The 27,652-nt window shown below is 46.9% G+C and overlaps 2 protein-coding genes across 2 annotated transcripts in view; both read right to left on the bottom strand.

The window, feature by feature from the left end:
- Positions 1–27,652, bottom strand: part of LOC146171684 (chromobox protein homolog 3-like) — a 154,497-nt gene that overhangs the window by 91,087 nt on the left and 35,758 nt on the right. The window lies entirely within an intron of this gene.
- Positions 14,910–16,505, bottom strand: LOC146171685 (solute carrier family 22 member 7-like). Its single transcript, XM_084586307.1, has 2 exons — positions 15,642–16,505; positions 14,910–15,044 (listed from the first exon to the last, which is right to left on the bottom strand). The coding sequence occupies exons 1-2, from the start codon at positions 16,503–16,505 to the stop codon at positions 14,910–14,912; spliced, it is 999 nt and encodes a 332-aa protein (XP_084442433.1).

Genomic DNA, 27,652 nt, shown 5'->3' with positions numbered 1-27,652 from the left:
CGGTCCATCGAATTACATGTGAAAGATTTTCAACGTCAGAAATACGTGCTGCGATATGTGCCAAACCGGAACATGGCATTTTTCTCGTGCTGAGAGTCCATCTATCTCCCTGAATGCCTGATTTGCAAGACAGTAGATATCGAGGTTTCGTTTTAAATTTCCATCTCTTGATAAGACCCTTTGAATGTATCAGAACTCGAGCTGATAAGACATCAGTGCACATATGGGGGTGCCAAAGATGTCATTTTAAAAAATGAGTTCATACAGAATTTGAATTTTATCACTTTCACTAATATGCGCCGGATAAAGATGGTAACGCTGAAAGAATGATAATAATAAATAAATATGCTTAAGAAAGCCACGCAGTTCTCACTGTCCAGTTAACGAGTAAGATGCATCTTATAATGAAGTCACCTCTACACTCAATTCGCCAAGGGCACTGTTGTCAGAGCTCGCAGCGTGCTGCTGGTAGAGCCCATTGTAAGTAATACCATGCTGGCTATATGCACATTCGTAAAGAAATGCGTAAAAAAATGTGTTGTCGACGGAGACGCCACGCATTTTCGGACCACGTACGAGAGTCACGCAGGCCCGGGCTTCCGCCTCGAACTGGTGGTGGTGGTAGTGGTTGATTTATATTTTTTTAATAATCAAAAAGAAGGAAAAGAGTATTGCCGGCCGCGACAACTGCTATCTAAAAAACCGAAGCACTTGAGCTGCGGCCGGCGGAAAGGAAAAGGGGATAGGGAGAGGATAGCGAGGGGAAGTAGAGAGGGGAGCGATAGGAAGAAAGGACAGGGGGAGCTTTGTACATTATTTACAAAGTAAAGACGGTCAACGAGGTCGCATCGCTCGCGCGCAAGTGTCCGAGCACTGTCCACAAATGCCTGCGCGCGAGCGGCCCCCGCAATTGTTTACAATATATATATATATGTAATACCATTGATGTATATAATAGTCGCGCGCACGTAGCGTCCTGGGGTAGGGCGCCCGGCAGCATACGTCCAAGGTAGCACGCACGGAGCGTTCAGCACGCACTACCTGGCGAAGGGCAAGCAAGGCTTCAAGCCCGCCCGCTCGATGAACGCACAGAGGCTCACCATTGCCCTGTCACGGGTGCGCGCACTGCCTCGCGGCCACAGGAGCGTCTAGATGCAGTCCGGGTCGCAGAGAAAGAGAAGGCGGGGGTTAAAGGAGGAGGAGAGACGTTGCAGCGTCCGGACGCGGCGCGGCCGCGCCGGCTTCAAAAAAATGAAGTCAGACCCTCTCCTAAATTCTTAATTTGGAGCCAAGACAGCCGCCAGACAACTTCCGGTTCCGGTCCTCAGCTTCCGGTCACGTGTCTGAGTGGAACGCCCCTTGTGGTTGCTTTGAACGCATCAAAGTTGACGGCGTTCTATAAATGGTTTACAGGAAAAGAGAGGAGCAGTATCTGTCACTCGCGGATACCCGCTTGTACATCTCGCTGAGAATATAGCAACGCTCAGGCTTACGCATTTCTCCATTGCAGATTTCAAACGGCCGTTTTGTTACTAAATATATTTAGTTGGCATGGCATCACTACGTGTTGCCAACTTCTCGGTTTAAACGTAGTAAAAGCTGGCACCATGCTGGCCGGATGTAAATGTCGCAAGTTAAATGTAGAGAATCTGAATGCAGAGTAAAACTCTATGTTGGTCAAAGTTTGTGGCACTGGTTGTTTGAAACCGCTTGGACGGGCCAGGGGTATGAGTCGGCTGAAGGGGTGTTTCTCTGCGAACTCTCATTATGGCATCCCGACCACGATCCTGATACCAACTCATGCAGCCCAACGTCGCAAGCTGCAGCACGACGCAGACATGGCGCGGTGGCGACATTTCAAAGGCACTTTAATTTTTGAACATGCCCTAAAAACAATCAGCAGCGATCAACAAGGGACTGATGGGGTTGCAGTGGGGCAGCTGTTGCCAGGACTCTGATCTTAATGCGTGCCTATTGTCTCGTGTGGATGAGATATGACGAGCAATCGACATAAGAGCCTTACGGATGCTGAAACGGCTTTCAAATTGCATAGAATTCGGGTGTTGGAAAGAAGCGCTTTGTTAATCATGCGTGTCAATTGTTTCTAAACCCTGTCGATAAGAAAAGCCAAGATCGTTCGTTAAAAATGCGCCCCGGTCACGCCCTCGTCGCTCCCGTGAGCAGCGGGGCGGAACGTGACGGCAATCTCGGAGTGCCGGCTCGGCCTGCCGACGATTTGCACTCTTTCTCCGCTCCGTCCATTGCTTTGGTGATCGACGGATCAGCGCATCCTACTGTTGTTGCCATTTGTTTTCTCTAGTTGGGTCGTTCTGTGCTACAGATTCCGCGAGGTCTACCAGAAGACATGCAGCTATTACGGGCGCCCTCAGACCAGTGTGCATCTTTTGTGAAATAAACGTCGCTCGATGCTCGAAAAAGTATTCCATCGCGTCATTAAAAAACAAACATTCTGCTTGAGAGCGTGAAGCGACAAGTGTCTATCAGCACGACTTTCGGTTGAGGGAAACATTGGTTTCCCAGGGGAGAGGTATGAGAGACTTCAGCGCAGTGGGTCTTTGTCATGAAAAGAACAATTTCTTGCATTTGCAATCAGCTGTCTTCTGCACTGATTTTCGTGCCGATGACGAGCATCGAATGTTGACAGCGATTGCGGCCACTTGGGATGCCAATTAAATCAGTGCAACTGAAGATTGGTGCAGTTATGTCATTCTTATCGCACCTAATTTGGTTAATACCTTAGTTGCACGGCTTGTTTCACCGTCATCGAACTTAAAACGCGAGTAGCGGCTCACTCTTATTACACAGCTCGCCGCCATTCTCGGCCAGGCACAAAAACAAAATGCGTGATGTGGTGGTCAGCAGAACGAGCTGCATTTGCAAGAGTCATCTATAACGCAGTGTCTAAATTCCGTGCGGCTCTCGCGGCAACAGCGCACTCAAGCATCGTCCGAAGGCGCTGGGCAGCACTGCAAGACCAGCCGCCGGCCGCGGCGGGGGCTGCCGCAGAATGATCACCGCGGTGGAGCTGCGGTGATTCGGAGTGCGTACTGCCCACGCAGCAGACGACGAGCGCGCCCGTGCGCTTCGAAATGCATTCGCTGCGCATTGTCAGGCGCCTCCTTGTACGTGCGATGCCGCTCTTTAGTATTTGATTTCAGTTTAGGGGTATTATTGAATTCGCACCACAGTTGCCATAACCACGATAACGATTTTTTTCGTGACCAAAGTTTTGCGCGCATGCCCCTGATCCGATGGAGAAACGAAGAGGCTTTTTATAGCCTATCATCCTGCCTGATTATTACCACGGTGCCGTATTGTAATAGGGATTTCTGAGGGTTCTGTATAACCAATTGCGCTTGCATGAAGGACTTATGTCACGACGCAGCCAGAGTGCGTCGTGGAGAAGGCAGCGAGAGGAAAATAGCGCACACCGGTCAAATGAGGAAGGAAAGGCAGAGCGGGCTGAACACACGAAACGCGCTGCGGGGACGCGAGGAGAAGGGGCGCTTGAGCTTGAGAGGCTACTGTCCCACAAACGGCGTCGCGCTTCGCGGAAAGACGGGGGTTCGGCTGTCCGGGGGTGCCGAGGCTCGGGTTTCGGGTTTCTCGGCCGAAACGGCTGAGAAGCGTGTTGTCTTTCGGAGACGCTCTGCCCGCGAGGCGACGATAGAAATGGCCAGCACCGTGTATCTGTGGTGGTGGTAGTGGTTGATTTATTAGTATTTTTTTTTTTCATGTTTTCCTTTTGGGGTAGCTGGCCAGGGCGGCGAGCAGCTTCGCTTGTGTGTGATGTTGTGTTTTGGTTTTCTTTTCTATATGAAGTGTTTAATTCGGGAGAAAGTGGCGGGAAAATTGTTCATTAGTTGCGGTGTTGCGATGGGGGTTGTCATTTGCTGAACAGTAACTTTGGCGGGAATTGCTTGAGATCGGGGTGCGGGAATGAGAGTGCGGGGCTTTTACTGGACGGCAGCCGTGCGCACACATGGTCCTCGAAGCCTAGAATGTGCGTAGTTAAATGCATACAACAAACGCCTTCCACTTCGACTGATTGTTAAGTCGGTGGAAGGGCTTCCTCTCGGTTGATGGGGATGGGTGCGAGAGGAGGGCCTCGTGCCGGACCCTGGGGGACTTACTTTGCGACTGACGGCTGCAGAGTTGAGCGCATGTCGTCCATCAAATGAGTGACCTCCGTCCGATGCTAACTAAACATTTATTAAATCAAAATAAAACAAGCAGAACTAACGCACCTCTCATTACATTCTGATTACACGGCGCTGAGCCTACTATCGGCCACCGCCACGAACTTCCTCTCTACTTCATCCACGTTGTCTCCTACCTACGGCCCCGGGCCACACCACCAGTCACACACGAGTCACGACTGGCCCGTATACCTTCATCACAAACGACAATACCTACTCTGTCGCCGCGCTTTTTTTTGCGCTCCTACGCTTACCTCTTCTCTGCGCCTTTCGGTGTCCTGAAGAGAGAGCAGGTCACCTCACTACCCGCTCTTGCACCCCGACACGAACACATCCATAAAAAGGCACACCATCACACGTGCTAGCTAACTGCCGCGGAATCCGGCTCGCGAGCGAAAAGAACTGTACGTGCTGCGCGATCCCTCTTCAACTTTCACTAAGTAATTATCGATTCGTCCATCAAAAACACTTAATCTAGCGTTGGTATAAATGTGCCTGCTAGACGTGGACTTTCAGTCACCACCTGCGTCGTGTCATTATTAAAGGCAATATCCAGGAGCAGTTTACTGCTTTCTGCGTTTCTAGTTGTCAAGGTATCCCAGACAACCTTGTAAATGAAAATCTCCTGTCATAATCAGCTGGCGGTTTCTATAGGTTTCATTTTTCTAGGTAGCACTGCAAACTTTCTAAGTACGAAAGAGCTGCAGTTGGCGGTCTATAGAGAAGAGGTTTTACAAGTATTTAACTGGCACCAGACACTTTCGTGATTCGGGATACCATTGATGGGGAAGAACTGGATGCCTTCTTTTATGATTATTTCCACGTCTCCCCCTTGCGTTCCCCGGTCACTGCGAACAATACTGTATCCTGGAGGCACCATTTCGCTATCCTTTATTCCGGGCATAACCATGTTTCGCTGACAGTCGTAATTAGCTAGTATGTACTCTAATTCTGCAATTTTATTAACTAGACTCATAGCGTTGAGATTTATCAGCCGAAAGGAAGGTAGCTGCAAGTGTGCCTCTGTTGGTTCCTGATTTTCAGTAACCGGACGCTTTTTTGTCCCGCGAAGTTTAACGCGGCAGCCCTAGTCTGATCCCAGAGGAAAACGTCACAGTCTATAACCAGCTTGTCGCATTCAAGTCGAACCTTTTGCCCATCGTCTCGTTCTTTCTTGGCAGAATTCCACAGCTGTTGGTGTTTGCCCTGTGTTTCTTTAGAAACATTATCGACTACAGAAATGCCGGTTCCTTTTAGTTTTATGCAGTTCCTGAACAGTTCTTGCTTTTCTCTGCAGTCATAAAGCTTAAGAACAGCCGGTCGAGGCTTCTTAGCTTTTACCCCCCCCCCCCCCCCCCCCCATTCTGTGAATTCTTCACATGGTTCCCACTGTGACACCTAATTTATCCTGAAAGACATTTGTAACAACTTTGGTTTCGAGATCTTCCATCTTCTTCGCTTTCTTTGATTCCGAACACCATTAAATTATTCCGTCTGCTTCTATCTTCTAAAGCAATTAATTTCTCGTTTTGTTTTTCAAGTACAGTTCATTCCAGTGAAATACAATCCAACCATTCTTTTCAAATTCAGCCCAAACCTGTCCAATCCAATCTAATGTAGTTCAATACAATCCTGTCCAATGCTGAGTGCTCCAGCAACTAACTGTCTCTGTCAGCTGTTCAATTAAGCAGGCGTGGTCCTTAACAGCTTTCAGACTGGTTTTAGGCTGGTGCACTCAGCATTTGACAGGATTGTATTGCACTACATTAGATTGGATTGGACTTGATTGAACTGGTTTGGATTGGACAGGTTTGAACTGAATTGGAAAGGATTGGTTGGATTGTATTTCACTGGAATGAACTGTACTTGATTCGACTGGATTGGTTTGGATTGGATTAGATTACACTGGATTGGATGGAATTAGATCGGATTGGAGAGGAGTAGGCAGTCCAGCGCGAGGCACACATGTTTCACTACGTATATCCTGACCTAGCTGAGCTAATCATGACATTTTGTTTTTGTTTATGCAGTTGAACTCATGATGATTTTAAGCAGAACTCGTCTGAAGGTGCTTTCATATTGTTGGTAGTGCAAATGAAATCGACATGGTTACGCACGCAGATGCTTATAGATATAATCATGAGGTCAGTTCATTTTAACTGCACACTCATGTCGACAAAAAAACAAAAAAAAAAAAAAAAAAACGTAACTGAGAGCGTCGTAAGGAGTACTGACGCTGCTTTGATCACGTATGATCAGCCTATGACTTTTAAATACGACGCGAAACGCTACTATTTATTTTTTTCTTGGCCTAAAATCTGTCATCAGATAACTTAGAGAAGTATATATTTGACACTGGCAGCGCATAAGACGCCGAATGTTAGGGTCACGTTGTAATTAATTTAAAATCAGTTCATATGGGGCATATACACAAAAGTGCAGGAACTTCGCCCGAGACGGCGCACGTAGCAATTTGTTGTATTAGACGGAAGACATGAAGTCACCCTCAAGGCAGATGAACCGATCGTCGTCATCTTTGACAGATGGGGTTTGCTTTGATTTCCATGTAAATATGTAGAGAAAATCCTACCATGTGCCCAATGCCTTCACAAATGTGATGGTATCATAAACACACTGCATGAATCTTGAAGAAGGGCTGATCATTCTCGTGAAGGTACTCCAAGGTGCTGATCCACACAGGTGGAAATATTATTGTTGCCATGCATAACGGTTTTTCTAGAGTTCGGCTGCACATGAAGCTGATTTAGCTTTAGCAAAAGGTGCTCCTGAGCCCTGCAGAGCGTACTGAGAAAAAAACAACTTACCTCGAAAGGGCTTCACTGTATCAAACATCTAGCTCTTCAGGAGGTTCGATCTCAGAATCTTATTGAAGTGCTTGGATTAAACGAGAAGAACAGAGGTTCAATTTCGCTTACAACGTAAGGAACAACGTGCTGGTGTGTGTTGTCATTGAACACGGCGCGGAACATTACGGTGACGGCCTGTTGCTTGTCACTGACAACACGAACAGTGCCCAATACAGCAGCTTCAATAGCATTAATGGTACACTGAGCGTCGTACTAAGCAGCTCGTCCTGCTTGATAATTATTCTAAAGAAAGTGATTGACCTTAATAATTTAAGCTGTCAACAGCCTCTTACTAGGAAGCAGATGCGTCTGGTATTTCAATGGCCCCTTTTCTAGCCTCGCACACATTGTCAGCCAGGCCGAATATTCTGTTATCATGACTATTATGGATTAATTTCGGCTGGATTGGCATCTCATCAGTATACCCTTCATTATCGGACTTCAGCCCTTGCTATTTTAGCCGCAGTCGTTCTTTGACGAGGCTCGTGCGTATTTCGGCACGTTAGATTAAGGTGCTTTCTTCGACGCACTAGAATTCTTTAGAGGATGTTCTTGTAATATACACTATCTCGGTGTTGGGTTTCCTCTCATTGGTCTTACTTTCCCGAAGCTCATGATTTGTTTTAAGGCAAATTTCGAAGGTTTGCCTCCGTCTGCTCCATTATTGGTCATGCTTATTGGGGCCAGCTGGGTCAGGTTTATAACCATCAAGTCATAGGGAGAATTCGTTGTGAAGTTCGTGCAGCTTTCGCAATCAATAAACAAGTCTTCAGGCTCGGATTTCAAACCGACAAGCTCTGTATTTTAGTATCTTCGAAAATCCGTTGTGACCGAAGCCGCAGTAGCTGTCGAGGGCATGTTTGGTCAACGGGAAAGTAGAAAACAAGCGTGGGGCATTGGTAACAGTGCAAAAAAGCGGTATGAAAGGAAAGGCATAATACAGCTGGCGATTTTAGCCAATGTGCATGACGAAACCACTCAGAAATATATAGCACGATATCGCATCTTTGCTTTTTGGCACAAAAGTATGAGCATCGCTTAAAACGGGGACAAATTAACACGAAACGACTGGACGGGCGTTTTCTGTTCCTCTGTCCTCGTTTTTCGTGTTGTTCTTTTTTTATGTGCCAAGTAGGAACTCACTGGCGCAAACAGCAATTTTGATCGATTTCCTATTTGGTGTCCCCTTTAGCTTTATGCTAAATTTCTATCGTGAAAGCATGTTGACGATGTATCACCAACTCCCTCAAGGTTTCACTCTGTCAAGAACAGGGGACAAAGAACAGCAAAAAACAGTTGACGATCGACTTCCTTTTTGTTTATGTATACAGGTTAGGTCATGGCAGGATCGAGCGGCGGAGGCGACGCGCACCGCCGCCGCTCGAGTTGGGTATTAGTTAGGCAAGTTATACTTCGTCTCACAAGCTGTTTGCAGCACTGCGAAAGGCAAGGTCGACCTGGTCCAATCAGGATCATGCGCACTACAATAGGTAATTGCGCTCCTATGCGAGCCTGGCCCACCGAATTGGTGGGGCGACAGTAAGACCACAATGATCTATTACAGTGCCCGAAGGCGGGATCCATTAGTGGCACAATCACGTATTGTAATAAGCATTATCTTGAATGGGCTAGGGCTACTGTCCTTTAGTAGCGCTGCAAAGATCTTGTGAAACAAAGTATAGCGCCCCTCTGTCCAGCTATCCAGCGTAGTTTTAGAGAACAGGCAAGGAACAGCTGAAGAACCATCCCTATGAACACTTCGCGCAGTGCACAGTGGGGAGAAGGATGGACTTGGTCATCAGCTTTCAAAACGCAGGCTGCAACAAAAGAAAGCTTCTATAGAAAGCCCAAGCTTTCAAGTGGTCGTTCGGCGACCAAACGGGTAGGCATTTTCTCAGTCGTGAATCAGTGGAATCAGGTGGCACGGCCGCTCGATGGAAGCGCACTGACTGGGTGCGGCCTGCTGCGTTGCGCCGCCGTCAATGGGCAAGCGCGTCCTTGGGGAGTTTACAATTGCGCCCGCTATTTTTGCCGAGGGCGCCACTGTTAGGGGACACGTCGCCGCCGGGGTCGCCGGCTCTGAGCGCGTGGTTTGCTTCCTTTCTGGACGCGTTTGCCTCGTGTCTGCGTGGTAAACGCAAACTTTTTTCTGTGTGCGTGTGCAAGCACGTTAACGTTGAGACGGGATGCGTTTGTTTTTTAAGGCGAAAGTCGTTCTAGGCTCATGGAGCGAAAATCTGTGCGCAGAGGCTATGCCTGTAATCTGTGCGTCGCATCTGTGGACTGGTGTGTCAGTCGCAAAAGCGGACGTGCAAAGAGGGAGATTAAGTATGAAAATGATTGATGGTGACAGGTAATCAATAAAAGTTATAGACATTGATAGAGGTAATGACCAATGCTAGTGACTAATAATGGTTAATAATGACTAAAATGATTTGTAAGGACCAGTATATCAAACTACGACATGTAATGACCCCAACTGATTAGAAATGAGTAAAGAGTAAAAGTGCTTAGCGATGTGTGGTAATGAATATAATAGCTAAGCATGACTCATCATTACTGTTAATGACTACGAAATGACCAATACGTGAAACGACGACTTGCAATGACCACTGCTGATTCTAAAGGAGTAACCTGCTTAGTTATGAGTGTTAAGGGCCACAATGACTACGCAGGCAGACTCATCATGACTGGGAAACGACCAATATATCAAACGACGACTTGAAATGACGAACTGTGCCAAACGATGAGAAGAAAATGATAGGAGAAAGGTAGACTTTCGCCGTCCTCCGCTTAAGAGACATCTAAGAGACCCTCTAATTTTATCTGCTGAGCTCGCCTGAGGCAAAGGCCGCAGCGAGGAGTGTAAATGCACTCGCTTCCTCTGAAATGAAAGCGGCGCTGAGGTTAAAAGTCCAGATGCTGAAGCTATAATGCCCTATCAGCTGCCGTTGAATTTGCTACAAGGGGCAGTACATTGGACTTGGTGATTAATTATAGGTTAACTGTGCAAAAAATGTGACAGGAACACAGTAGAAGAGGACGGCACAACCGCGCTAGTTGTGTCGTCCTCTTTTCCTGTGTTCCCGTCTCGTTGTTTAACCTATTCAGTTACCATGGAGCTGGCCAGTGAACTAGGATTTTTGACGATGTGTTGTGAAGCAGATAAACACGACGAGGTCGCATCAGAAGCTTTTATCGCAGGTTATGTTGCGAGGACATATAAAAAACAGGTACGAAGGGGTTTTTCTTTATATAAGCATACAATTTGTTCTAAATTTTGCCGCGCTAGTCTGAGTGGCCTTGCAAGCAAAGGAGCCTGTGCATACAACATTTGTTTATACTCTTGAGACCAAAGCACAATGGCATCGCCTTGAAGCCGTAAATCGAGAAGCTATGAGGACCATAACATGCCTTCCACGACTCACATCGGTTGTTGCGTTAGAAGAGAATGCGTAGCTCAACACCATTGATGAACTGGTGCAGTAGCGCTGTGATGCTCGCAGGCTCAAGGCCACTTTGTCACATTCCACGCAAGCACTGAGGGCGTATGCGACGTCACACATTATTCTTCAGCCACCTGCGCCGGTTCTCCCTCCCTGGAAATTTGTACAGTTAGGAGACAACAAGCCAACTGATATCCGCATACCAACGTCTGCCAACTCGGCATCGTTGCTTCGCCAGAGATTTGAAGCGCAAGATGCTCAGGGTCCATTGTAGCGTATGTGAATGCAAGCCTGCAAGCCTGTGAAGCCAGAACAGCATTCTATTGTCCATGAAGACCTAGCCTGAATCAGACCTCTACGTGTAAGCTTTCGGAACCTCTTACATATTTCTGCGCTGAGCTCGTGGTTGTTCAGGAGGCACTCTGCTCAGTGGCTTCCATAACCATGCTCCCTGCAGCCCACATTGCCATCCGCACTGACGCACTTCAAGCAGTACGTTTGCTCTGACGTGTCAGTCGCTGCCCTAAAATATGTCAAAACATCCACCACCTTGCGGCGGGCATCCAGCAGTCAGTACGCATCGAGTGGGTCCCATGGGACCTCCTGCCTTCCCAAATTCAATCAGATTTAGCGACCCGCCTCGTGAACCAAGACGCATCAATGCTACGGCTCCTTGGAGTGGACGACGCTACCCTTCTTTTATCAAGAAAGGAAAACCTCCGGCGCCGCGCACGTGCACTTATCTCTTCGTGTGCGGTATCCCTTCCCCGCGGTCTCTCCCGCGCAGAGGAGATTGCGCTTAGGAGGATCCAGGTCGGTGTTGCCCTCACACCAGCTGTCACTCGAACGTGATCTCACTTCCAACACTTATATCCCCGCCCAGGGTGCCCGATCTATAAAAACGAAAATGTTGAAGCCGACATTCACCACTTGTTGCGAAACTGCCCAGCACTGAAGCAAACACGAATCTGGCACCTGACAATAGCTTGCCTTTCAGCAACCAATCCTGCCTCATATATCGCTTGGACGCAGAGACCTCATCATCACTCACTCCTGGACTTCATAAAATCAGCCAACCTTTTTGCATTCATTATTCATTTGTTCATCAATCATCTTATACCCTACTGATTCCCTGAGGCAATAAATATCGATTAAAAAAACAGCCAGCCGTGGGTAATTCATGTGCCACCGCCAGCCGCCATCTTTATTTTCTTCCAGCAGCCGTGTGTTGGCCGTACTCTGGGCGCAGCCAGACGACGGAGCTAGAGAAAAACACAGAAGCAAAAAATTAAACAAATTTAAAGAAAAGAAGCATTGTGTATAAGCATCTTCAAACTGGAAAATGCAGATCAAGGTCTGCAGTCAGGCAGGCAGTAGCTTCCGCTCCAGGTGGCCAGGAGCCAGGAGCGTGCAACTCAGGTCGCCAGAGCTTGAGCTCTGGCGACCTGGGTTGCACGCTCGATGGCCCGCAGTTGGATTAGTGGGTCCGAGCTGACCATAGCGGTCTCCCACTGCTCGCAGACGGAAGGCTGCAGATTTCACGGAGGGGAGTCTCGTGCCCATAAGATGGGATGTAAGTTAGTCCTCTGGTGGCATAAGTTACAGTAAGGGGTGTATAATTCAGGGTATGCATTGGCGTAGGTGACTGGATTTGGAAAGGAATGCGGCTGTAATTTTCGCCAGGTGACCTCCTGTTCCTTTGTGCGATATTGGTGTCCTGGAGGGTATAAGGTACGTGTTTAACGGAAGTGTAATGTAATTTATTGATAGGAAACCATGCGGTCCCTCGCCCATCTCATGAGGGGTTGTCCCGTCGCCCGGCTCGGGCGAAATTGTGGACAGCCTTATTACCAAGAAGAGAAGAATGTGCTCTTGTCCAGATTAGCTTCATTGAACAGTGAGGCGTTTGAGAAAATGCAGAAATTTGAGTCCTACAATGGATATCTTGCCTTTGCTGTAATTTGTTATTGCGGTTTTCGTGTCGTTAATTTATGAAGGGCTGAGGTTGAGCTTATCGCGAGGGTGATCGTACCCCCCTCCGCTTCCTGCGGGTCGTTGATAACCCTGACCCCGAGCTGTTGACCCTGATAATTTACAGTCACAATCGTGAAGGCATTACGATCCGTGTGTTCGGCTGCATCGACATAGGCCGCGTCTTGTTTGAACTGGTATTGCTTGTGTACGGCTTTAGCTCTTTCTACTCGCTTGCCTGAATAAAATTCAGGGTGCATATTCTTCAGGAGAGGTAGGATTTTCAAGTGAGTTCGCAGGCTGATTGAAAGTGGCGCTTTGTCCTGCCTTGTTGCGGGGTAACTGATTGAGAGGGAATCAATTGAATAAAGCGTCTGGTCGGTGTGTGGGTTAGCCGTTCGAATTGAAAGGTGAGGTGGACGTATACCAGCTAGCTAAGAGTGTTGTGGACTCCGGGGGCACTGACGCGCTCCGTTGAGGTATTTATGGGGATACCAAGTGCGGACTTGAACGCCCGTCTGATCAGGGAATCAACACGTTGTGTTTCTGATACGTTATGTATGGTAGCATGAAGGTAATGCTACTAATGACAAAAGCCTGGACCAGGCGGACGAGATCAGTTTCCTTCATACTCGAATACCGTTTAACGATTCTACGTATGAGACGCACTGTCTCATAGACACTAGCATTGAGGCGATTGAGGGACTCTGTGTTTCAGCCGTTTTTCTGGATGTAAATTATAAGAACCCGTATGACGGACACCTCCGGTATATGTTGTCCATTAACGTGCACCCGGATTTGGGTATGGCCCCTTGTGCCTGGTTTACTACGCATGAGCAGACGTTCTGATTTTGTTGGGGAGCAGGATAAACCTGCCCTCTATACGCATTCGCCAACGGTGTCCACTGCTATTGTACAATTTCTTGTATTTCTGCAAAAAATGTGCAATGGAAAGGTCAAAGAAGCTCGAGCATCACTCGATACAGACTCTAGGGCCTATTAGACGCATAGCTGTCAACGACAGACGACTGAAAAAGAGAATCCTCTTAAAACTAGTACAAGCGTATGTGGTTTGCAGAATTAGCTACGCGACGCCATATTTGGATCAAAGCGGCGGATAAGGACAGGATAGACTCCCTCACACGCAAATGCATAAAGAGAGCACTAGGGCTACGCATGTATACCTCAACGGAGCGACTGCTTGCTTTGGGAGTAGATTGTACGTGAAGAGCTAGCGGTGGCGGTTAAAGTCGCTTAAATACAGAACCTTAACGCGCAGAATAGGAGCTGGGTAATTCTTGCAAAAGTAGCAATAAGTTTCGAGAAAGAATTGAGGAGGTGTCATACAGAGGGAGGTAAAGAACTCCTTGGTAGTCCCACCTGGGGCTCTTTAACATACACTGACGTCACACTATCCAGGGACGCCTCTCCGTTTCGCCTTCATATGGAAACGCAGTAGCCGGCGGTCGGGTTCGAATCCGGTGTTTTAGCCGCTGAGTCACGACATGGTTGTTCCCCAGGTGGCTGAAAATATTCTGGAGCCCTCCACTATGGCACCTCTCTCTCTTATTATTGAACCGTCCCTTACGGTGCGGTTCAAGTGTCCGCTCAGACATATATAGTTCGCATTTTCTTTCCAATGAGCCAATTTGCATTTTACTTGCACACTTAACGATGTCAGTGGATGGTAAAGAACTCCAGGTGGTCGCAATTTTTGGAGCCCTCCATTACGGCGTCTCATAGCCTGAGTCGTTTTGGGGCGTTAAATCGTATAAATAAAACTAAACTAGAAGTCCGTAGTTTGATTCGGGGAAAGAAAAGTGCTGTATTTGCCTCCCTTCTCGTTAGACACCCGAAGCGTACATATAAACGTAGGCTATTTTAGTAGGCTCCGAACCTCCTCCACTAATAATGTTTAGGTCATGCACATATTGGAAGCCTGCCGGGGGGTGCAGTGGTTAGGGCGTTCGACTACTGCGCCCAAGGACGTGGAATCGAATGCAGGTCTCGGTGGCTGCCTATCGGTGGAGGCGAAAAGCTAGGCGCCCGTGGGCTGTGCGATGTCAGTGAACGTTAAAGAACCCCAGGTCGTCGAAATTTCTGGATTCCTTCACTACGGCGTCTCTCATAGCCTGAGTCACTTTGTCTCTCATAGCCTGAGTCACTTTGGGACGTTAAACCCCAAAAGCAAACCATATTGGAGGCCAACTTAATAGCAACACAAAAAAAGATGCATTGCATCCAATATCCAATGTTTGCCCTTGATACAAGTGCCACATGACGGCATAGAAATTGTGTAAACATTCGACAGATAGAATAAATTACATTCGAATAACGTTATGCTCAGATAGCATAAATTACAGTGATGAGACTGAAAACCCACTTGCGTCACAAATCATAACACTCTAATTGAGTCTGCTGTCCACAGGTCTCGGCTCGATGCTTTGGTACCTCGATGACTGACCACTGCCACGAGGCTTGCTGGTTCGTTTCTTCTTCACATTCCGCCAGTTCAGCGTCTGCTTCATGAAGTCCACACTCTGAATGGAACCCGCAGCAAATAAAGGACTGGCTAAAGTTGGTTTCTCCGACGGCTGCTGTAAAAAGAGCTGGGCATGGAGCATCATAAAGAGCGTGGTCCCAGCTAGGGCGAAAAGCACATCGCCACGCCCAATGTCTTGCCGCACGGACAGCACTATGGCACACACCCCTCCCAAGCGGCCTAAACCGAAGAGCCAGCAACTCGCCCCGCAACGCACACGCGTCGGCACCATTTCCAAGACGTTGGCGAATATGAGGACTTTGACCGCGAACGTAAGCGGTTTGGCTAAAAGGAAGAACAATGTAGTTACGTAAGCGCATCCCAATGCGAAACTCAGGCTTATCACGCAAGAAACGCCACCGAGCGTTCCTACTGCTGCGGCCAGTAGATGTTGCGGTGAGAGTTTTCTGAACGTAGCGTAGAGCAGCGCGCAACTTGCGAGGTTGGTTCCGCTTGAGGCCCACTGGAACCAAGCAGTTGTTCCTAATATTACCCTGTCCTCGACGGCCATCAATGCGTATTGTGAGAACGAAGCAGAGAACGATAAGCCGATCATCACGAACGCGCTGCGCTGTACTGCCTTTGCTCTAGTTACGTCTCCTGCTGTGAGCAGCATGCGCATTTCGGTCCTCTGAACCTCTGCCTTGAGCCTTTCCAGCATGCAGTCAGTGTTCGAAACGGGAAAGCGATTTTCTTTGGCGGCAGCGATCATGAGCATTTCGGCTCTGGCCATGTCGTTTACTGCAATGCACCAGCGGGCTGACTCGTGCACTGCGGACACCGCGTACAACGTGAGGACAGTCGGGGACAGCATGAAGATCTGGAGAACTATCCAGTTCAGCCCTCTGAGCAGCCGTGCCACAGCAAGCCATACCTCGGCAATCAGCAAGCCTGCGCACATGGCGGCACACAGGTCCCTGTTCCTGTTCTCGTGCGTGGATGCCTCAAAGAATAGTGTGCAGGCGAGGACGGCGACAGTTGCCACGCAGCCAGAGTTGAGAAACCTTGAAAGGACGTACATGTGGTATGATGTTGCGAAACATCCACCCATCGTGGCCAGCTGCAGCACTGCCATCGCTGTGAGGAGCACGGGCATCCGGCCGAATCGGTCCGCCATCTGCCCGACGGCAGTCATCGCAATCAGCGAGCCGGCTATGTAGAGGCTCTCCGCCATGGCGCGCAACCAGCGTCTGTGGCAGACCAAGTCCCACTGACTTACGATGGTCCTCTTGCTGTACTCCGGGTCGTAGTCCCAATCATCGCAGTCAACAATCAGCGTGTCGTTAGGGTGACCCGGGTGTTTGTAGGCGCTGCATCGACTGAAGCGACCGTCCGCCTCTAGAGGGATTGCCGAGTTCCTCCAGGAGGCCGCAGGCACCTTCATTTCACCCTGCGGCTGCTTGCACCAGTGGTCGACGTCACCAGAGATGAGACTGAAGGCGAGGGTGTGGCACTGCATTGCGCACACGGAGAATATAAAGAGATTGAAGAACCAGCGCTGAAAATGACCATGGCCGAACACATCACTGCAGTCATAGCAGTCGCTCGTCACTAAGTCTACTCGACTGAGCCTGCGTCTGGACAGCAGAAGCATCTTATTCGTTAATACGAGAGGTATTTGTCGCTGCTAAGCTGAACCACGGTCTTCTTCTTCTTCACGAAGGGGGATTGGCCAGGGTTCAGTGTGGACTGCCAAATGTCCTACACAAACTGAATTAGTGCAATAAAGTAATTGTGAACTAAACAAAAACTTAAGATTTAAGATCACAAAATTGATTGAAAGAAAAAATACGAAGCAAAAATTTGGAAGTTTGTAAATTTGGAATACAATTAGCAAGACAATCTGTCCGTAGCTGTGATGTTATGTTAGTACTGACAAATTTGAGGCAACGCAAATCCTTTCGCACTCGCACCGAAGGAGATAGAAGCGGGACCGACAACTTAAATCCCAAGCGTGCAATTGGAGTTCCTAAATGCACCCTCCTCTGATGCGAAAATCTTCGGCAAGCGAGAAGGAAGTGATCAATATTTTCAATCTTACCGCAAGCCTCACAAAGGTTTGTGGGGCTGATCACGCATCTACATAAATAAATATTTAGGCGAGGAATCCTGCATCTCATGAGAGTCATCGTTACCTCACACTGCCGTGATTTACATGAACGAACTTTCCATGATTATGTGAGATGGTGGTATTCGGCTGTAGATAGTAAGGTTTCATTGCACGAATCGGCTAGGTATTGATAACGCTGAAAACAGGACATTCCAAAAATGGTGATATTAGGTATGGTACATGAAACGGATGCATCAAGAGCTGATTTAGCCAGGAAATCTGCCTCTTCGTTCTGGAAAATACCGCAGTGACCGGGGACCCAGATGAAGCGTAGTTCTTTCACCCACCCCGGTATGAAATACTTTAGTGAGCGGCTCAAAAGAGCATCACGTGCTGACTCCAGTGACAGCAAAACAGAAAGAAAGTCTGATAGAAAAATTATTTTTGATTGACTGCAGGAAACGTTTAGTAGTGCTAGCCCAATTGCCATAAACTCTGATAAAAATATCGGCGTGTAATCCGGGACACGCATCGAAAAACTCCAGGAAAGAGACTCTGAAAAAAATTCCAATCGCTGCTTTCTGCGCAGTCACAGACGCATCAGTGGCAATTACAGTGTGATCAGGGAACTTTTCAAGGTGATCACATAGGAGACTGGATATTAGACTTGAAGTAAGTGCTTCACATTAGATGGAAATATAGAATCATAATTTACATCCACAAAGGACGTTGAGCAACCAATAGGACATATAGAACCGAGGTCCACACCAATGTTTGCTAAAATGCTCTGCGTGAAAACAACTTGGGGCATGCAGACCCTTGGCCACTGGTGAGCGAGAATGAGGGCGGGGTTTGACACAAAAATAGGTATAGCCATATCTGGAGTAGCCTCAAATGATCGCAAGAATAATCTAACAGAAGGCGGAAACGGGAGTTAAGGTCCGAAATGCGGGCCTCCAAGTACAGAACAGTGGTAGAGATTGACTGTGGAAGCCCGAGGCAGAGGCGCAGCGCCCGTCTGCCTAAAAGCAGCAAAGGATGCAGCTTATATTTTGGACACCCAGAAAAAAGAATGGAGCCAAATTCCAGAATCGGTCTCACATAGGCTTTGTACAAAAGTAGAAGAGTGTCTCGACGCATACCAAATTTCTTATTACTTATCCGTATGAGCCTACCAAGGGCACGCTCACCTTTCTGAACATTAGACTTGATGTGAGGCCTCCAGTCCATACTAGCATCATATGTAATGCCTAAATACCGCACAGATTCCACTTGAGGTATGACATCTGAGCGGTAGTTTAACGAAACATATAAGGGGGTTTTTGTTTTAAAAACAAGCACAGTACGTTTGGACACATTTAAAACCAATTTAATTTTGTCCAACCAGACCTCAAGTGCATTTAGGTGAGCCTGTAGTGAACGATAGAGGTCATGAATATCTTTTGCAGAGGCGAAGAATGCTAAGTCTTCTGCATATACATATACAGTGACATCAGGATGAACCGGAATATCGCACATTAATATATTAAAAAGGAGTGGTGAGAGTACAGAGCCCTGGGGCACCCTTCTTGTCTGTGCATAGGTACTGAGATTAATGAGCCATCAGTGCAAAAGAATTCTCGTCCTTTCAAAAATTTTCTGATCCAAGCATAAATGTAGAACGAAGGACGTAATAATGACCACTTGTTTAGTAGAATGGAATGTGCAGTGCTGTCATAGGCGTTAGCTATATCGAGCATCACTAACGCTGATACCTCCTTGCTGCACATTGCAAGGTGAATCCTGCTTTATAAATCTACTAGTACAGACCATATTGAGCATCCATTGCGGAAACCAACCTGGGGAGAACTCAAAGCATTAACTTCTGAAATATGCGTTGAGAGGCGGCCATGCACAATTCTTTCTATTAATTTTACTAGATTCGAAGTCAAAGCTATCGACCGAATGTTTTCAACATGAAATTCTTTACCAGGGTCTTTCAAGAGCAATATAATTTTCGCCACTTTCCAGACGTGCGGCAGGCATGCAGATTCTAATGATTCGTTGACCAGATCCAGGAGATACTGAGTGAATTCATTTGCTAAAATTTTGAGAACACCTACCGTAACCCCGTCCCAACCTGGAGCCGAGTTTTGCATGGAAAAAAATCACAGATAGAAGTTCTGACCTTTCAACCTCAACATAGTGTGAGCAGAAAATGGGAGCATGCAAGGAAACTCTGCAGTGCTCCTGGAAACGTAATGCGTGCCCTTGTACAATTGGTTCCAACTCATCCTTTGCCTCCTGTGGAGACAACACTATTGAACTTAATGACTGAGAAATGTGTGAGTTCCTATTTCGTTCCATGAAACCATACAAAGCCTTCCTGTGCTTAGGGTTTGACAAATAAGTATTTAAATTTTTATTGTACTCGTCCTTTGCCTACGCTATGGCTCTTTTAAATGACGCCGAACAAAATTTGTAGTTTACCCAGTTTACTGGGCTCTGGTTATAAGAAACCACGGTCTTGACGAAACATGCGGCATTCTTCTTCGCTCTTTTCGTTTTGGCGGTCAAGAGACAGGCGCGTGCCTGCAAGCATCAATTGGTCAAAAATATTAAGAACTTAAAAATCAAGTTGGAATTCTTGTCGATCTCACTACGGCCTAAAAATGCATCTACCTTCAAGTTGTGACAAAAAATGAGTATACTTAAGTTTATTTAAAGCGATAACCGCATGAGGCCATTTTCCTTAGCGAGTCGTCGCGCGACGACTCCATCGCGTATCGTTTCCTCTGGTATTATATATTTGCAGTATACCAGACCCTAGGTCAGAGCCTGAAACGTCAGTGCGAGCTATCTCTAACAAAAGTCAGGTGTAGGACTATTCTCCCTAATTCGGAGTGCCCCGCCCCACCTCCCGCCAAACGCGGAGGAGGAAGGGGAATTTGTCTTGCGACGACCTCGGGCAGAAGAGTGAAAAACCTTTGCGAGGGAACGGAAACAGAGAAGCATGACAGAATCGGGTGATTGCGATGGCTGTAACTGCGTTATTAGTTACTTTTCAAAAACATTTTGCGGTCTTGCGTTCTAGGGGCGAAGTCTCACAGTCACCGGGGAAGAAAATATTTTCGGCCGGAGGGTGGACAGTGGGCCTTTAAGAGTGTTGTGCGACAGCTTCCTTGTTGGCGTAGAGGCAGCGTGTCCGGATAGCGACGCAGGGGACATACATTTTATTCCAGCACTTGAGCGACAAATTCTTCTGTTGTGTTAAATTCGTTGGCTCTGACGTCAAGTCCCCCTCTCCCAATCAGCATCTTCTCGACGCGGCGTCAACGCCACATTTCTCTTCGAAAGAGATCACTAATGCTATTGCGGTAATAATTGTGTCGTGTCTTTCTTTTGACCGCAGTGTAGGTTTCGTTAGCGTTCTTTGTCGCTGTCGTAATCATGGAGGTAAAGAATTAGAGGCACGGAAATAACTGATCATACTCAATGGGCCTGCATTGCCTAATTCGTTGCGGCGTCTCCTGATCCAAGTAGCCCTTAAAAATGCAATAAAACGACGTCAGAGGCAGCACCAAATTTTGGGTTATTACACTTTTAACCTAAATAAGCCCAAATAGGAGACTAAATGGCTGACGTCGCCTTTTATACTCCTTACTTCAATATTATGAAATTCCTTGTAAGAAGTTGAGGACACCACCTTTTTTACTGAGAATTATGAAGTGAAATTGAGTCTTGGATGATTATGCTCCTTCTAAAGAAAGGAGTTTATTGCCAGAATGAATACTCCTCGATACCTTAAAGGGTTTGAAAAACTCCTTCTTCAGCGTCTAGGCACTCGGCCGCCGGCTGGCGGCAGCTCACTCTTCACCGAGCTAGCAGGTTACAACGCCATCATCGCTGCTGGCTCGTTTGTCGCATCTGCTTGCGTTTTGTAGCGAGGATCACAGTACGCTAGCCAGCAGCGCATTTCGTCGTGTGTAAACCAGGTCACTAGTGCGCATGCGCGGAAACCAGAGAGGAGCAACAGGTGCGCTGCGCATGACATCAGAGCTCGCCGCCGCCGCGGCCGCGTGCCGACTCCACAGGTCCGCAGAATCACGTGTGCTCACTCAGGCTCACCCAGAAAAATTTGGTCCATCTGCGGGCTCATTCTCACTCAGACTCACAAGGCTCGGACTCACTCACACTCGTGAACTTAAACTCACGCAAGCTGGCGAGTCACTCGGGCCCACTCAGACTCTTAAACTCAAACTCACGCATGATGACGATTCACTCGGGCTCACTCAGACTCCTAACTAATCTGGGCTCACTCACTCATCTCGACTAACTCATTTTTGACTCGCGACTTATCTGCACTCACTCACTTCAACTCAGACTCATCCTGTACTCACTCATTTCAACTCACGACTCATCTGAGCTCACTCATCTCTATTCACTCATTTTTTACTCACGATTCATCTGCGCTCGCTTACTTCGACTCACGACCCATCTGAACTCAGATTCATCTGAACTCAGACTGATCTGGACTCACTCAGTTCAACTCACGACCCATTTAAGCTCACTCATTTGGACTCATCGGGACTCACTCATAAACTCTCGACAAGCAACGAGCGACGGTCCTAAAGCTTGTATATGTAGGCGCAAGGCAGTGCTGAGAAAAACGAGGGAAAAAATAGAAAAAAATGTGTAACATTACAGATTAGACTGTTTTCTTCAGTAATGAATGAATTGAAAGGTTACAGGAAAATGAAAAAATATGGTAGGGATTATCTCTTTTGAGCTGATTATAGTACGAAAGCTTGGTCTTTTTAGCTATAGCACGGGCAAAATTTTTGATTTGGCTATGGCAGCTTTGGTGGTTGCCATCTTGTCAGGCACAGTCAATTAAGATTGGATACCAATTATAAAGGTGATACTTCGAAGGCGGCCTGGGCCAAATTCTGGAAATGGTCATGCCCAACTTATAAGTAACCATAATGCCGAGGATGGCCAATGCAATTAGGAACTGATCGCTTTTCATGTAAATTGGCCAAAATGAAGTTTCGAGGGTTGGTAAACCGTGTGTGACCCAAAACAAAATTTGGAGGTCACCATCGTGTTCGCCGTACTCGAATTATGTTGTCCGTTCATTTTGGTCCGAAATCGGCTCAGGTCAATCTACTGGGGTGAAGGGACCAATCTGAGGGTGGACCCGGTTCGCCATAGTCTTGTTCGCCATAGTCATATTAAATTGGACAGATTTTGCCCAAATCAGTCGAGGTCAAATTTCGGTGGTGGGTGGGTAAAATATAAGGCGGCCATGGAGGTCAGCATCCTGGTCTCCGCAGGCGAATCATGTTGGACAGGTTTTGGGCCAAATCGACCGAAGCAAAATTTCAGCTATATCGAAATGCGTTTAAATGACCCACGTACGTAGCCACGCATTTGTGACCTCCTCAAACAGCCCACCAAATTGGAGCAATGGCACACAAAAGGAAACATCGGACAAGATTATTGGTCTGTGGTGGTGAGCCTGTGAATTCTTTCGCAATAAGAAAGAACATTAAAAATGTGGTTACACAATCGTCTCTTCGAACTTAGTCTGATATTATTAGTTATACACGGCTAGCCTGGCTCGTTGCATCGCTGTGCACCTAAACCGTGAAATCATTTGCGAGATATTCCGGAGTAAATAAACCGCAAAGAAAGAACTATATAGCCACCGCAATACAACACACTGACGAGAACGAGTGTTCGATTAACCTGTATAGTCGCCATAGTCAAAATAGAAAAAAAACGAAATTGCTCTACATCATCAGCTCACCAAGAAGCTTATTCATTATTAGAATTACACAGGCAATTCGAGTCCGCTAGGATTTAATTAGCGACCTGTGCCCATTACTCACTCAATCACTTCAGATCGTGATTCTTCAACCTCTTAGCAAGGATTCCTTTGATTTCATAGGAACTTTCTAGGTCAGACTCGGCAAGACTGAGATCATAATCTGAATGTGAGTCCGGACTCACTCACGACACAGATCATGATCTAAAAGTGAGTCCGGACTCACGACTCTGATCATGATCTGAATGTGAGTCCGGACTCACTCAAACTCAGACCACAATTTGAGCTTGAGTCCGGACCCACGGCTAAGATCACGATCTGTGTGTGAGTCCGGACTCACCCACTAATCAGATCATGATCTGAGTGTGAGTCAGGGCTCATTCACGACTCAGATCATGATCTGAATATGAGTCCGGAGTCACTCACGACTCAGATCATGATCTGATTGTGAGTCCGGACTCACTCACGACTCAGATAATGATCTGAGTGTGAGTCTGAGTGAGCCCGAGTGAGTCGACTCATGAGTGATTCCGCCGACCTACGGGCGACTCCACTGCCGACGCAGCAGACGCCCGGACAAAAAGAACATCTTGACAAGCGGAGAAGCCAAGATGCAGAACGCAATAATAATAATAATAATAATAATAATAATAATAATAATAATAATAACAATAATAATAATAATAAAGAGCACTGCAGAATCTGCATTGGAGTAATGCGGAACCACGGATGCTGCTGTTGATCGCTTCTAGTTGCTTAATTCACTTTTTGTTTACCAATTTTAGTCTTCGATACTTTCAAATTACGTGCCAATTTCTTCCTTTGCCCTTTTTCGACTCTACTTCCGGTTGCGTGACGTCACATTCTTGACGTAAATTTCACTACGGCACCCCTTTCTTTCAACTTTCACTCCCATCTTCCTCCCTTCCCATACGGCTCGGTTGAGGCGTTCACAGAACAAGTATGACAGATACGTTGCACCTTCCTTTCCTGTGAACCTGTTATACTAATTAATTAACTTCGCCTAATTATTTTTCGATACAACATTACGTCACCCTCTATCGATTGCCACCACTCATTAACCTCTACCACTTCTCAATTACTGTGTGTTACGGCGCTCGACTACTGTTCTCAAGGACGCGGGATCGAATGCCGGCCTCGGCGGCCACTTTTCGATGGAGACGAGAAGCAAGGCGCTGTGCTGTGTGATGTCAGTGCACGTTAAAGAATTCCAGGTGGTTGAAATTTCCGGAGTCCTTTACAACGGCGTCTCTCATAGCCTGAGTCGCTTTGGGACGTTAAACCTCACAAAACAAACCAAACCAACTTCTCAATTACTCACAACTGCTGCGGACACAATTTTGTGGACACATTCCGCGGACAGAAATCTTTGAACATAGCGTAGTAATGTTTAGAAAATAATAATAATAAATTGGTTCACAGGAAAGTAAAGGCGCAGTGTGTCACACTTGCTCCCTGGGCACCTGAACTGTGCTGTAATGATAGGGAGGAAGGTGGGAGATAAAATGAAAAGAGAAAAACGGAAATGGTAATGGAAGGGTATGGAGCAATTTCGACCACCTGGGGATCTTTAATGTGCACTGTCACCTCCCAGCACACGGGCGTCTCTCCGTTTCGCCTACTTCGAAAGGCAGCCGCTGGCAGAGCGTAAATAGCGGCACATAGCGGCAGCAAAGAGAGGATGGGCGTAGGAAGGCGAAGAGAACGCCGGGGACGCCGAAACATAAAAACGAATGGCTTGCCAAACGGTGATTCCAGACTGCCGAACATAATAGACGGGGTATAACCACCGAGATGAGGCCTATGGAAGAGTTCAGTCAACGGGAACCAACAGAAGAGGGTCTGAAGGCACGTCGTAACGGGATCACTCCATTCGGGTTTCCAAAAGTGCATCTGCTACCAGGAAATTTGAAGCAGACTGTGAACAATCCGTCTGGACACGTGTAGGGTGTGCGAGAGACTGTGGCTCCACACCGGTGAGTAGTCCAATGTATGAGACTTTGGGTATGAAGACTGCTAAATCAAAATACTGTATAGAGAAAATTGATACCGCTGCATGCCACTTCACAGATCATCGGGCAGTCTTTGTCTCTATCAAGCAAAATGAATAAAAGATATGTATACCCAATATCTCTAATTGCCAAACATAAATGACCACAACAAGCTCAGCCAGGGAAAGTATGTACCTCTTGCTACGTATATCGTATATATTTTTTTTTTCACGCGGGCTTACCGTCATAGAAGACACTGGGTTACCGACGGTTTCTGGAAAATATTGCTGCACAGACTGCCTCGACTGAACACCGTAAAGATGCCAGCAAGTTCTCGGAACGCTTCGTGGTGCTTCGCTGGCGCCACTGGTCCGCAAAGGCATAGCCAGCTTCACAGAGCCAACATGGCGGAATGCGACGCATCGGCATTCGTGATCCCTGCCACCACCTGCCCTTCGACCGTTATTGTTTTGTGCGGGCTTGCCGTGATACAAAAGCTGCGCTCCATCGACCTGTGCAATAAAGTCCTTCTAGAAACTGGGCCCGCTTGCACAAAACAATCTTAAGACTGTCTTAGCTAAGTCCAGACTTAACTGGAGTCTAAAGAATAGGCCACTAGCATGGCCGCTTAAGACTGGAGTCAACTGGGCTTCAGTCCTGACTTGAATAAGTCGCTTGTATGATTACGACTCTAGTGCTGTCTTGGTTAAGACACAAGGACGCCAGGTGTCTAAGTAGAGAAATTAGGGAAGTACAGGGATGCGCTGGCACTGTCCCTGCTGTAAGATGTACCCATTCCGTCAATTTTGCGTTGTGTAAAATCCGTGCCATTGTTTTTTGCGGCTTAAGATTGTGTTACGAGGAAAAATGCCCCAAGTGGTTGCTGAGGCCGTTCTGGGAAGCCACTCTGGTGAACATGAACCCGAAGCGTTCGACGTTCGGAACACGAGCCGTCTTAAATAAGCTTGGTCTTTCTAAAGACACCATTTAAGTCTGGACTTAGCTCGGACTTTATCGTGCAAGCCGGCCCTGGTTTCTTGGTATCCTGATTAGTTTGGCACCTGTTCAGAAATGTTTCAGCTTTGAGCGTTGTAAGCTCCTTGCATAGCAAAAGTGCAAAAATTAGCGCCTTCTGCTTCGTTTTTTCACTTCCTGATTGCGAGGTCTTTCATGCTGCTGTTCAAACTGCCAATACCGAGAAGATATCAAAGAAAAAGATTAAAAATCTCGATAGACTCCGGCCGTGAATTAGAGGGCAGGAGCAGAATAGAAGGCGGGCTGGAACTGAGAATGTGAGGGCCGCAGTGGACAAGACATGGATTACAATGTACAATGAACCTTCAAGCTCCCCCTACTTGTCCTCCCAGCTACGCGTACGCGGAACGACGACGCCGTAACAATGTGCCGCTGTGGCTTACCCAATCTTCAACTGCAGGTGTACAAGACGCGGGCCTTCAGTTCACGAGCTATAATTTCAGTTCATTGATTGATTGATTGATTGATTGATTGATTGATTGATTGATTGAACGCACTTTATTGAATAGGAAGGCTCATGGCCTTGGATCGTAGAGCGGAGTAGGCAGAATCTTCATTATTTGCACAGGTCTTCACTCAAATCATATTGCTCTGACCAGGCCACTAAGGGGGCCATACTTGGCAAATATCCTCTATGTCTTAGCATCAGTGTCTAGAAGGGAACGATAGTTCAGGCGGTGGGGTTCGATCTCGGAGCGTTGGCAATCCCAGAGTAGTTATTTATGTACGTTACCCCTGCAGGCCCTCCAAAGGAGGGTATTAAATAGGGGGGGGGGGTGATACAATTGTAATAAACACGATACAATTACAACAAGAAACGCTAACTAAATATTAGGTATAACATCAATAGAGATAAAGAAAAACAACAGCAAAATATTCTACACATTTCCGTCACAGCGAAGTAGCTCTTGGAATTTATGTCAGCTTCTGTGGCAATGTGCGACGGCAAGTTATTCCATTAAATGATAGTGCGAGGAATGAATGAGCATAAGATGATAAATGACACTTTGCGCACTTAACTTTGAAGGCATGATCAAGTCGTGGAAATATGACGTCAGGTGACTGCAAAAACCACTGCGCAGTAGTTGGTAAAGCTTACGGAAAAGTCTTAACCGAGCGTGTTTACGACGACATGATAAGTATTCCAGTTCAGCACGTTGTTTTAATGCACTGACGCTTGTGAAAGATGAGCAGTCTGAAAAAAAAAAAAAGAAAACACACAACACGGTTCTGGAAGGATACGATGTTGGCGATAACACAGGCTTGATTAGGGTCCCAAATATCCGCGGCATATTCAATTTTAGGGCGTGTTAGAGTGATATAAGAAAGTTTTTTAACGTGGATAGGAGTTGAGAGTACGTTTAAGAAGACCAAGTGAACGCTTAGCAGCAGCTAGGGTGAGGTCAATATGGTGATGCCATGTTAGATCAAACTGAAGGTGCACGCCAAAGTATTTGTAAATATTTCTTAGTTCTACAGCATTGTCAATGAGTGTAAGTGGTTGAAATTCAGGCTGTACGATGAGTGAAAGATATCTGTGTTGTTTTAGAAACATTTAGCATCATTAACGAGGATGAGCACCATGAGCTTGCTGCGTTCAGGTCAGATTGTAGGAATTGGTTAATAATGTTGCGGTAAATTACGCAGTCACCTGCGAAAAGACGAACTCTAGATGTTACACAGTGTTGTGCCGGTGAGGT

This window comes from Amblyomma maculatum, unplaced genomic scaffold (genome assembly GCF_055883805.1).
Source record: "Amblyomma maculatum isolate TAMU_Amacu unplaced genomic scaffold, ASM5588380v1 scaffold_18, whole genome shotgun sequence".
Classification (NCBI taxonomy): Eukaryota; Metazoa; Arthropoda; class Arachnida; order Ixodida; family Ixodidae; genus Amblyomma; species Amblyomma maculatum.
Note: the sequence above shows the minus strand (reverse complement) of the source record. Positions and strands in the feature narration are given on the sequence as shown.